General features: G+C 46.2%; 3 protein-coding genes across 4 annotated transcripts in view; 2 read left to right on the top strand and 1 right to left on the bottom strand.

The window, feature by feature from the left end:
- Window positions 1-5,975, top strand: part of LOC125958148 (uncharacterized) — a 66,799-nt gene extending 60,824 nt beyond the window's left edge. Inside the window, exons 7-9 of one of the 2 annotated variants that reach the window (XM_049691295.1) lie at window positions 4,159-4,371; window positions 4,446-4,676; window positions 4,744-5,975. In XM_049691295.1, coding sequence (XP_049547252.1) covers window positions 4,159-4,371; window positions 4,446-4,676; window positions 4,744-4,892 — 593 coding nt within the window. In that variant the 3' untranslated portion in view covers window positions 4,893-5,975. Of the gene's footprint in view, window positions 1,112-4,158; window positions 4,372-4,445; window positions 4,677-4,743 lie in introns of those variants that run through there. The other variant, XM_049691294.1, reaches the window with a different exon arrangement.
- Window positions 5,976-7,613: 1,638 nt separating this feature from the next.
- Window positions 7,614-11,683, top strand: LOC125958158 (b(0,+)-type amino acid transporter 1-like). The gene is made up of 5 exons (XM_049691314.1): window positions 7,614-7,717; window positions 9,815-10,414; window positions 10,494-10,764; window positions 10,846-11,489; window positions 11,562-11,683. Exons 2-5 carry the CDS (start codon window positions 9,925-9,927, stop codon window positions 11,624-11,626), a joined length of 1,470 nt encoding a protein of 489 aa, XP_049547271.1. The 5' UTR covers window positions 7,614-7,717; window positions 9,815-9,924; the 3' UTR covers window positions 11,627-11,683.
- Window positions 11,684-11,886: 203 nt separating this feature from the next.
- The window catches only part of LOC125958149 (uncharacterized), a 7,448-nt gene continuing 6,834 nt past the window's right edge, over window positions 11,887-12,500 (bottom strand). Inside the window, exon 4 of the mRNA XM_049691297.1 lies at window positions 11,887-12,500. This exon is cut by the window's right edge and continues 1,495 nt beyond it. The gene's annotated coding sequence lies outside the window, so the exon portion shown is untranslated.

The following is a 12,500-nucleotide window of genomic DNA, read 5'->3' as shown; positions in this document are numbered from 1 at the left end:
GATTCTCTTTCTCTCCCTTTTACTTTCCTCTTTTTCATCGAGTTCGCAACGGCAACGCTAACCAAATGTGCTGATGTCGTGTGTGGTTCTCGTTTGTCGCCATATTTATTCGTTAAATTGATTACGATTTTTTTTCCATTCCGTGCGTGAAATTTCCATTTCTTTCTTTTTCTTTTTTGTTTTTTTCCCATTTTTTCTTTTTATGCCCAGTTTAACTCTTTTTACCATCTTACTTATGTTTTTGGCTAAGTCACCTAGGAAACCTTTTCGTAGAACGACGATCACGTTACGGATACTTTAGCTCAAATAAGCATGTTTCCGGGAGCTGAGAATACGTTTCACAAACACAAACATTGTCCAGCAGCCTGTTCTGGATACACACTTAAACTTACATGCACACTGGTCGATGGATAGTTTGTAAATATTTGATAAAATACTCAGCGATTCTGATACCGCCGGTGACTCAGATCGCCTGCCGTACACACTAATCATCAACAATCCATACATCCGTTTCCTGCCAGCAGCTACCACAGTACCGGCATTCATTGTAAATACTCAAAGTGGTGCCACCCAAGTGCCACCCCGCAAAACATTTCCCACAGGACATCTCCTCTTCTCATTGTAATTCTCTTTGTCTGGCAATCTCACTCTGCTCTGCTGTAATATACTATCAAATTTCTCATTTCCCACAAATGTCCACCCTCGTTTTGTACACTTTTGCCTTTTTGTTTTTGATTTTTGTTTCGCTTCAAACATTCTTATCATTGTGTAAAATCACCAATCACCACCAGTCACCACCATCACTTTGCTATCAACATAAGGGCACGAACGAACTGGATCCAGCATCACATTAAAGCAAAAACCCAGAATGAGATTTACAAATCAGTACACAGATTAGCAGCTCTTCTACAATCCTCAGTGCCGGCGAGTAACGTTACTGAAAGTACATTTAAACAACATTTACTGTTAAACTAAACCAAGTTCAAAACACACAATTCCAACGCAATGCTATTGTGCAAAGGGCCGTCGAGGCGCAGCGTGCGTGTAAACCAGCTAAGCATAGTTCTGCCACTATTAAAGAAAGTTTTTGTATAAAAAATATGTAAATATTTGTAGTGTTTCGTTTCGTCTTTACTACCCCTTACTTCCTATCTTCCTTTACCTTCGTATATGTGTGTGTGTTTGTGTTTTAGTTGATAAGATGCTTCCTCTCCTTCCGGAAGCACAATGTACAGTTTCACTTCGCTTCACCGGAACATGTGCTATCTTGCCTTTTTGTACACTAGCTTGTAAGGTCTGTTTCCAGTATTATATATCACTGAACCACCATCTTCCACCACTGCTCTCTTCTCTCTACTTCTGTCTATTTTCACTTGTTTCTCTCCTTCCCCAAAAACCGGGTAAGTACTAGAAGTAGCACGGGAAAGTATGCAAACCGTAAGGATGAAAGATGAACAAAAACAGACTCAATAATTAAGACCAATGAGTACACTGCTGGTAAAATGCTAGAGAATTAATTAAACATACATGAGTCTTGCTTGCCAGCGGTAAGGAACGGTAGACACGTAACAGAGATACCGAAACTCCCCGTATTAGCATTCCGAGCATCGTGATAATTGCTTTAACCCGGTTTGAGAACTCCTGCTCCTGCTCCTGCTGCTGCTGCTGAGTCGTGAGCTTCTGTTTCGCGAAGATGATGATTGTGATAACGTTGATGATAATGACGGAGTACAATATGGTGTCTCGACAGAATTAAGTTTCTCAAATGCACACTGTCCCCCGGGAAGAACTGAGTTGGAAGTTTCGAGGAACCATTTCGGGCGAATCCGAAACATAAGTTCACCGTAACGTCAGGATTCTGTTCCGTACATTCGGTGTGGCCTTTTAAAATTGTTCAAAACCGTCTGCGAAAAGAAATACACAAAACACCGTCAGTAGAAAATGCAAGAAATTTTAACTTGAAACAAACTTCTGACACACTGGCTCCGAGGCTTGAAGCTAGGTGCCGTTTTGGTGACCAACCCCCCGCGGAGCATCGGTCTCAATTGTTTGGTTTTCGTTTTGCGCCAAGTGACTTAACGAACCACTAGCAGCCAAAGTTTGTGTTTTAAGAAAGTTCAAGCTTCAGGTTTAGAATGATTAGCAAAGTTTTTTAATTACCGAACAGAAGTTGGTCAGAAACTTTTAAGGAAACCAACCATAAATGGCGAGAGTTAAAAAAAAACTAGTAAACTGCTCGCCTTAAGGATGAGTTTTATAAAAAGTTGGATCGCAAAGAAGTCTGATAAAAGGACTGCTCTAAACGTCCTTCCGAGTGACATCCTCACGGTTATGCTGCTTCCATCGCACCGGGCCGTGGAAATCTGGGGAAAATCAACCCGCGCTCCAAGACGACCTCTTCTCTTTTACTCTTCTCCCGCTGTCTCTCTCTCTCTCTCCAAGTCACCTCTCGGCACGCGAATCAGCCGGTACCGCGCGAATAACAATTGACTTAATTTTCAATTCACAGGTCCTCAATCCGCTCGATGCCGTGTGCAATGTGCCCCGGCCGGATGCGATCTGCGTGAGCAATCTGCGGAATGCGAAGAAGGCCGACAAGGCTGTCCTTTCCGAGCGGCCCGATGTTAAGATTTTCCTGCCCTTCCGTTTCTACTTCTATCGTGTCGAGGAGCTGTTCACACCGAACACGTACAACAAATTCTTGGGTAAGCACACCGCACATCGCACTCACTCGTGTCCTTTCCGGTGGACGAGGATTTGAAATCGTAATCATTTGTGGGGTTCTGGGAGCACGCAAGTGCCAAAACCTGAGTCAAGCACACAACCATACACACATTCCTGATTCTGCCACTGATGAGGCCTTCTCGCTAACATTATGGATCATTTAAATGCTGATTGGATCATCGTTAGAGTTGGAGAGTATTCGCGCACGTGCTTGTTAGCACGGCATTCACGCAGCTGAGCTGATAAAGGAGCGTGATATAGAGTAGTACAAGGACATACAGAAGAATATTCTCATCAGCCCAAGTAGTGCTGCTAACCGGCATCCATACCGTAGCGCTGCAACTGCGCTCCCGGGCCGGCATTGTGTTTGCCAATAAGTGAATTACGATCCTAACCCTGACCGGGGTTGCTCATGCTCGAAAAGGATGTGTGCATCTCCTCTATGCAATTACCTGTTCCTACTCCAAACAACGAGCCGCCTGAACTCCCGTGCGATAACGAAATGGTCACTAAAAATAGAATAGTTTTCCGTTTCCATTTGCGAAAAACGAGCAGCTGCATGATTTTAAGATGGCACAAAATCATGCTGGCGTTTCTTTTTTTTTCAATTCTCACTGCGAATGTCCAACCGTAGCGAGAAACGAGGACGGTAAAAATAGATAAACCGAGAGCCAAGAGGAAGATTCACTTGCATCCTGTTTGCCAGTCCGTTTTGTTGGTCTCTGCCTGTCTCTACGCCGGACGGGGTAAAGGTTAAAACAATTGCAGACATCGCCATCACCACCAGCAACTGCAGCAGCTGCGGCACCGTACACATGGCAGGACACACAAGAAAAAGCAACATTTCCTCCCACTGACAGGTGCAGGCCACCGGGAAATGGCAGTGAAAATTCCCGTTTCCCTCTCCATCCTTCTAGCCCTCACCAGGGAACGATGGCACACATCCTGGTGTACCGATGAATGGTGGAAATGAAATCAAAAGCCCACGACCACCATGCACATGGTGCATATGGTCGCTGGTCGCTTGCTGATTGTTTCACATTCAACTACAGCCGGTCGGGGGTTGGGGCGGAAGGAAAATCGACGAACAGGAAAAACGGGAAACTCTCACGAGACATCACCCTGACGGTGGGTAATGCTCGTCGTAAAGAATGGAAGCGCCGGGAATGGAAAGCTATTTTAGTGCGACAACTTTATGGCGCTTACACACACTACCGGGTGTGCGAAATGGACCGCCAATTCCGCCTTGGACTTGGGCTCACATTAGATGAGCGTTTTATATGCAACCCAGTAGGCTTCTGGCGAAGTTACGCGAAGTCGCTCGCTTCACGATGACTGCTTGGATGAGTTTCCTCCAAAGCCTATCAGATGCAGTTTAATGAGCTGGTGGATGAACTGGTCTGACGTTTTCGACTTTCTCCCCAAACGTTACAGTTGCGCCCGGAGGTGATCATCTCATTTCGCTGATTGACGAGATCTCGTACGTTTCACCACCGTCACCGATGCTGTCGCAGATCCAGGATATTCCACCGGAACAGTTCTGTAACGGTGACAACCGTCCGCCAGACTGTGGCCCCAACTGTATGTGCACGCATAAGGTCGACATTCCACTGAACGCCATCGTTGAGGTAGTGCTCGTCGATGAGGGTAAGTTTTGGGGATCATTGATCGAAATCCGATTGCACTCTAATACCTCGCCCTCTATCTCTCACTTCGCGCAGTACAACAAGACAACCTTAGCCATCCGTTCCATCTGCACGGTCATGCATTCCACGTGATCGGTATGGGCCGTTCACCGGATAGCACCGTGAAGAAGATCAATCTGCGCCACACGCTCGATCTTGATCGGCGTGGTTTGCTGAATCGACAGTTCAATCTGCCACCGCTCAAGGATACGATCGCCGTCCCGAACAACGGTTACGTTGTGCTACGATTCCGGGCCGACAATCCCGGTAAGCCGCTCGCGGATCATTAAGCAATGACTCGAATCGTCTAATCGTCTCCTTATCATCATTCCAGGATACTGGCTGTTCCACTGTCACTTCCAGTTCCACATCGTAATCGGCATGAACCTGGTGGTGCATATCGGAACGCACGCCGACCTACCGCCCGTGCCACCCAATTTCCCCCGCTGTGGCAACCACATACCGCCCATCAAATATAATTAGTCAAAGAACGAAAGAGCGATTTAAGTTCCCCCTCTCCTTTTCCTCCAAAAACACGGCTCCTACTAGTGAAATGATCCCCCCCCTTTCCTTCCCCTTTCCCTCGTGTTGGAGTAGGGACCGAGTACGAATTATTTAAGCAGCAAAAGAGGCGAACGAAAGCGAGCGAGACGACCACCAGAACCGGACCACCCGGTGGAAGTGTTTCCCGGATTGTCCTCCCTCCCATTGCTTTTCCCAATTAACGGGTGGCCAGGTGGCAGAGCCATTCCTTGCCACACAACAGTGCGTAGTTAGGGTATTGTTTGTTGTATCTATGTTAAGTAGGAGAGAAAGAGAGACGAAGCAGAGCGCGACCGCCGGCTTACTGACTTCAAAAACAACCTGCACCAAACACCTGTCGACACATCGTTCCGGTACGAAGCTGAACCGAAGCTTAAAAACGAAAAATCATTTTCCTCTTCTGTGGCCAGGGCCAGGTTTTGATTCTGGGTAGGTGGTTCCTATCGGCCGGGATGGTGCCGTGCATTTCCTTCAACCAATTCCGTTGAAACGTTAGTCATGTTGCTTGTGTTCTGCTTCTGCTAGGCTTCACCAAAGACTAAAAAGAAAAACAAAGGAAATGCATTACTTCTTGGAGAGTAAACCAAACCAGAGAGCACCATCCGCGGTTCCGGGACTCAGCTTTGCTGAATGTCCTTTTGACTGCCTGGTCAACGATTCCAGATGCCCGGCCACAGAAGCACACATACCCACGAACACACATACACACGAACATTGTTTCTTCCTGCGAATCATTCCCTTGCAAAGCGCGAAATACCAATATTTAGTTGTATAATTATGCTTTAAACACGCTCTCCACCGTTCCGCAACGTGAAAGAAAAGGTCGGCCATGAGGGAGGCAGGGACCTCAGACGGTTAAGCCCTGGCTTACAGTTGGGCAGGCAAACTAGTTAGTGTAAACGGCAATCGGAACTAGAACATCCCCCACTCCCCGAGGCCCAAGTTCGAGACTTTAGCAAGATGTGAAACGAGCGAGCGAGCGACCGAGCGAACGAACGAACGAAGCCACAACAATTGAAGTTGACCAGAAGAAGTTGGACCAATAAATAACAATAAATACAACGTCGTGAAAGATAAGCGGTCGTGGTTCACACAGCGGGTGTGTGTGTCTTCTTGGCGAGTGGCAGAACAACTTCCGAAACCAACCAAACCGAAACCACCCCTCGGTTTCGTCTGTTTTCCCCCATCTTCTGGGCCTTCCGGAGCAAGCGTATCGCTTGTAGAGCGCTCCGGAATCGCTCCCTGGCTTTGAGGAAATGTTATAAAAAGGGAGATACAATGGGAGGAAAAAAGGAAAAACATTAAAATAAACAGCTTTCCAGCCAGCCAGAACGCGTCCTCGGTGTTTTGTTTGCCCGTGCGGGATTATTTATTTATCCCGTCAAGCTTATGGTTTAGCTCATTCGGTTTCGCCCGTTTTTTTCTTTGCGCTCCATCGGAGTCATTTCATTCGACATTTGTCGTTCACACATAAGTAGATCAGTCGATCCATTTTATCGACGGAAGATTAACTTTCGGTTAGCGAAATGGATGTGGTGGGTTCTGAGGCCCCACACCGTTCGTTAATGGAATGTTCATTGGACGTGATGGAGCATTGCAAAGGAATACCTTTTCGGGGGTGCCGTTGAATTAATCTTCGCCAAGCACTCGCCAAGAAGATGATGCAGATGATGCAACCTGATGATTGTCGTTGCTGCACTCCCTATCTGCAGAATTCTGTCCATTCCCGTCGTCCAAATGGGCCGTTAAAATATCGTCAAACAACGGTTGATTCAAAAGGTTCCTTCAAATTTAAATCAAGCGAATTGGCGCTAGCGTCGCATGAAGGACGTTCTTGTCCTCTATCGTTTGAATCAACCGTTTTCCTCCGCGAAAAAATCATCCTAAAAAAAATTAAAAACATTATTATTATTAAAATTAAACTATAAACTAAAGAATGTATAAAATAACGAACGATAAAAAATATTTAAAACTAGTAAAAAAGGTTGTTAGAATCAATCGTACGTACATCACTTAACAAATAATAAAAAAGAGTTTAGTAAGGAAATACTTTAGGGCCTGATTTGATCATTTTTGTGTTTTATTTGGTATGAACATGAATGTGCCACGGTGTAGATTACAGCGCCAACAATAACAAGAGCAGCTCAAGAAATTAATAAAGGTTTTTTAGAAAAGAATGGAGCCGAGATTGCGAAGATGTAGACCCTTGAGTACCCGTTCAAAGGATCGCAGGTTTTTTGCATTTTCTTTTGTGCAAATTCTTTGCGTCCTGCTGTGCCATTTACGGATTTCTTCATTCCATTGCACGCTGATTGCCCTGCATGTAAAGCGAGTCCAGCTCATAACTCCTCAAAGAGACAAGGATTTTTTTAATACGATTAGCCCAGGCAACATGAACTGTCTGAAGGCAACTGCCCAGGCAACATCCGCCCAAAACTATCTGCGTGCGTGTGGGACTTCGGGGCACAAATTGGCGGACAATAGGCATTCGATTATGATAAGGGCAGCAGCACATGATTCACATCCAAGCATCTACCTCACACAATCAATTCAACCCGGCAACACGAAGACGGAGCAACATATCTCCCTCAGTACTCCCTTGACGCCCTCCGGTTACTGCGCATGGATCGTTACGCGCGCACAGAGCCGGCCTCCAGTATCACTCCAGCTCGTCACGGGAACAGATCATACACAGCAGTGCGTTAATAGATTCGGTCGATTTACACCAGGCGTGTGTGGTTTTCAACTTCAACTAACTAGTACAGGTGATTACAGGGCTATGTGTCGCGTGTTTTCGTTTCAAATACCTTCCAAAGTTATGGACGGTTGAGTTGTCGTGGCCGTGATTACTTCAGGGTAAAATTGGTTTTCGTCAATTGACGTTAATCGGTCGAGCGTTATCAGTTGGTCAAGTGCACATACTTACGCAGACACCCAAACAAGCATTGAGCATGGAATACGACAGCCAGACGAGTCAATCCATCAGTTCAAGGACCCATTTGGGCTCACAGCGTCACAGGCGCAGTGTCGTGTCTATGCAGTATCAGTACCATCAATAAATGCTGCAAAAACAATTCAATGAAAAACAAAATTCCTAAAATGTTGCCTAAATCATGCTGCCCGAAATGTGAAGAAAGGCGTGACAAGTGATAAGGGAGTTCGCATGAATCAAACAAACACCACTCACACAACCTATGCTCTGCCTATCCCACATAGTGTTTATGTACATTCGATTACAAATCAATGTCACCACATGGTCGCAACACTATCGGAAGCCGATAGCCGGCCAGCTGCTTCGATAATACATCGAAAGTGGAACACATACGCGGATCCAAAACTAAATTGGTACAATTCGTTTGATGTTAACCGAATGTTGCGACTAAGGGGTTCCCAAAGGGGGTCCTTCTGTGATCCCGGAAACCGTTCCAAGAATGCCACGTTTCGTATCGATGCCACGGCATGATGATTGTGTCAAATTGGACAAATTAATGGTAAACAGCGTGCTTACACCTTCGCTGACCTACTACTGATCGGCTCGTGTCGTGGGCGCGTTTTTACTCCATTCAAGGGATCATTAGCGACTTTCTGTTTGCAAACCACCTATCGACGCCTTTATGCCACTCGATATCATCATGTCTAGCAGTCTATTTAGAAGCGTGCTCGCTTCATGGCCACATGACGACGGGACCTGATAAAGCCATTGGCCTCTGTCAAGATGCTGAAAATGGCCACATCCGTTGTGTTCCGCACAATTAAACGGAAGAGATCATCATCTTCCTTCATCGCCGGTGCTACAATGGAATTCGTAGAGTGAAGTTCTCGTCCATCGAGCGCATTCACTAAAGCTACTACCGATTCAATTATTCACCGGGAAGCGGTTTAACTTGTTAGACCGTGCACGCTACGCTAGCCTGGAGACAACAATTTACTGCCCCATCATCAGCGTTGTCAGCGTCATTACGAGGGAGTATCGATCTATTCTGAAATACCTTCTCCGGCCAGGCTCGTCACTGGCTTCCATAAACCACTGGAGCACATTGCAGTATGTTGATAATGGACACCGCAAACTGGCCCCTCTCGACGAGAGTCGTTTTTTTTTCTCGACAGGTGAGAGAAATTGATAGGCGTTTAGAGGAAATTCGTTCGCCGGAGAATTATTTTACGCCCCACTGGCCTTTTAGAGCAAAACTGTCTTGCTAATAGCCTAAACAAACTGTTTACCGATTGGAAAGTAAAAACTTTTAGGCGAGCATTAGCATATGCTCTAGAAGGGTATCAATAGGCAGTTCTTTGGGTTCCTAGGCACTCGTAATGGACTCTACCGATAAGTGGTAACAACGTGCTTCAAATTCCTCAACGCGTGGCATGTTCGATTAGTGATAAATAGCTACGATAACGATGCGAAACTCTCGAATTCACGTGACAAATTCGCCACAATAAATCATCGATAATAAACGACAACGCACGTAATGATGACGGTATTGGCAATTTGAAACCAAAGATGCATGGAATCGGGCCTGCAAGTCGGACGTATCCTTAGCCACCGGCATCGGCTGTACGCGATAGGCGGTCTGCAATTCTACAGCCGTAGCACGACAGACGACAATGTTACCAACGAGAGATGCTGATAACCGCCTGGATCCCGGGTGCTCGTTGTTATCGATAGTATTTGAATGAATGGGAGCTTGACAGGCTGTTACATCGAGCATCGAGAGCTTAGCGAGAGGGAGCGATAAGATAAGCATGGGTTGGTTGGAAGCATCTCATGGCCGATGCATCCCAAGTTCGAATAGCGCCTAGGCACAGTGACCTCGTCCTTGCACGTTTGAACTCGTTCTCATACTACTTACTCTCTTCCTTAGATACGCCAGCCTCCACGGGGATGGTCATACTCTGGAAATCCGTGTTCCTGGTTTTCTGTTGACCGGCTGCAGTAGATCGCAGAACTTCTAACGTCCAACGAGTAGCAACCATGACGGTCGTCGTAGAGAGAAAGTCCGATGGCGGCGGTGGTGGTTTGAAGCGTGAGATGGGTCTCATGTCGGCCATCAATGTCATCATCAGCGTTATGATCGGTTCCGGCATCTTCGTTTCACCCACGGCAGCCCTCAAGTATTCCGGTAGCGTTGGCTTCTGTCTGGTGGTGTGGACGGTATGTGGAGGAATCTCTCTCCTCGGTGCGCTTTGCTTTGCCGAGTTGGGCACGGTAGTACCGCGATCCGGGGCTGAGTATGCCTATTTGATCGAGGCTTTCAAGAAGTCACACTCCTTCTGGGGTCCTCTGCCTTCGTTCATCTGCGCCTGGGTGTACGTGATGATTCTGCGGCCAGCCGAGATCGCCGTTATCATCTTAACGTTCGCCGAATACTCGATTCTGCCTATGCGCCATCTTCTCGGTATCGAAAATCTACCGGCCGAGGATCTCCATCTGCTAGTTAAACTCATCGGAATATTAGGATTAGGTAGCTATCCGGATTAGGTCCGATTACGGCACAAGCAGTCACTAACGCATACACTTTTCCCTCCCTACACTATCGCTAGGCATTATCACCTACATCAATCTCAGCAGCGTGAAACTTTACGTGACGATCAACAACGTGTTTGGTTTCTGTAAGGTGTTTGCCTGTCTGGTGGTGATCTTCGGCGGGATCTATCAACTTGCGATAGGAAACACGGAAAACCTAGCAGGTGGATTCGAGGGCACCCATACTAGCCCCGGTTACATTGCGCTTGCCTTCTACAACGGTCTATGGGCTTACGACGGTTGGTCAAGCGTGACGACCATCACAGAGGAGATCAAAAAGCCGGAAGTGTAAGCCCACTACTATCCGTTACAGCAGTATCGCTGGTCACTGGAACCTCTTTCGTAACTAACTCTTTCATCTTCCCACAGAAACATACCACGATCGATCATCATTGCAGTGCCGATTATTACTGGACTGTATGTGTTTATGAATCTTGCCTACATGACCGTACTTCCGATCGACGAGATGATCAATTCGGAGGCTGTCGGTATCGATTTCGGCGACCGTGCCCTAGGGTGGTTCTCTTTCATCATACCGGTTGGTGTGGCGTTGGCAACGTTCGGTTGCGCTCTCAGTATCCAGTTCGGTGTAACACGCCTGTGCTACGTGGCCAGCCAGGAAGGACAGATGCTCGAACCATTGTCCTACATCCACGTACGTCGTTCCACACCCGCCCCGGCCGTCGCCATGCAGGGTGTGCTGGCACTCGCCTTCATTCTGGTCGGCAACATTGAAACACTGATCGAATTCGCTTCATTTCTGATCTGGTTCTTCTACGGTTCGGCCGTTGTTGCGTTGCTAGCACTGCGCCGAACGCAACCTACGGTCCACCGGCCCTATAAGGTGCCCCTGATCGTACCTTTCATCACGCTAGCCGTTTCCGTCTTCCTTTCGGTGGTTCCGGTTGTAACAGACCCTTCGCCCAAGTATCTATTTGCACTCGGCTTCATCCTTAGTGGCGTACTGGTGTACACACCCTTCGTTTACTACAAAATACGACCGAGATGGATCAGTAAGCATCAACAATCGTTCCAGAATGTTGGCGGATCACGTATGATACTCATCCTTTCTCTATCTCTTGCAGACAAACTCACCTACCTCATTCAAGTACTCTTCGAAGTTGCGCCATCTTCCAGCAAACTAGACTAATTCGTGCACGTGGAGGCTGCTACTATCTTTTATAATAAAATGTTTTTCATTTTTTAATATTCTCTGCGATTCTATTCAAAACACTCCGAAAGAAAGGCACTTCCTGTGGCATAACAGCGGGAGTTCCACGTGAAGAAGTAACTTCGAATCTTCGAACGCATTTCGCAAGAGAGAAACGAACGACGCAGAAAGGAAGGGTGATATCGATTGTAAAATCATATTAGGAGGGAGACGATAATTAACCGAACAGCGATACTGAATTATGTTTAAGAAATTCTCTTTATTGGATACTTCAAAATAAACGGCATACAGTCACGGTCCATCAGTTTCCGATGCTCGGACAAAAATGGTCCACGTTATTACCATACATCACACACACATCGACTGTAGAGATTTTCTAAGTTTTCCTATTTCAGTTTGACCATATGAGAGAATTCTGCTGTTTCTCATTTTGCTGTTACTTATTGCATAATTCCACTTCCGTTTCACCCACAAATTAATTCATCGTTATAGATTAAGCTTAAAACGAAAGTAGAATAACATGATGAAGTGCACTACAACACTATATACTATTTTCATTGCTGAAAACGATATCACCACAGGTTGTACAATGAGAAGAGTACGGTTAACATGTCTCTGAATGTTCGCCCCGTCAACATTTCTACTGTTTATGATCAGGGAGAATATTCCAATCTTTTTGCGAATAAAATTTGAACGACGCCCCTGTTTTCATTACATGTTAGGTCTATTAATGTGGTCTTGATGCTGTCCTACAACATCAAGCAGTTACGATCATCACAACATGGACAAAACTGTGTTTGAGTTCTATTGAGCACTCCAATGTTTAAGATAGAAGCGAATGTTTAATGTTAAA

The sequence above is a fragment of the Anopheles darlingi genome, chromosome 3 (genome assembly GCF_943734745.1).
Source record: "Anopheles darlingi chromosome 3, idAnoDarlMG_H_01, whole genome shotgun sequence".
NCBI lineage: Eukaryota > Metazoa > Arthropoda > Insecta > Diptera > Culicidae > Anopheles > Anopheles darlingi.
This window is presented reverse-complemented; position numbering and strand designations above follow the sequence as displayed.

What these genes read in the sequence shown, in the direction of transcription:
- LOC125958158 (XM_049691314.1), top strand. Translation starts at nt 9,925, where the DNA reads ATGACGGTCGTCGTAGAGAGAAAGTCCGATGGCGGCGGTGGTGGTTTG. An exon ending in CATCGGAATATTAGGATTAG is followed by an intron (nt 10,415 to 10,493) that starts GTAGCTATCCGG and finishes CACTATCGCTAG; the next exon opens with GCATTATCACCTACATCAAT. An exon ending in AATACGACCGAGATGGATCA is followed by an intron (nt 11,490 to 11,561) that starts GTAAGCATCAAC and finishes TATCTCTTGCAG; the next exon opens with ACAAACTCACCTACCTCATT.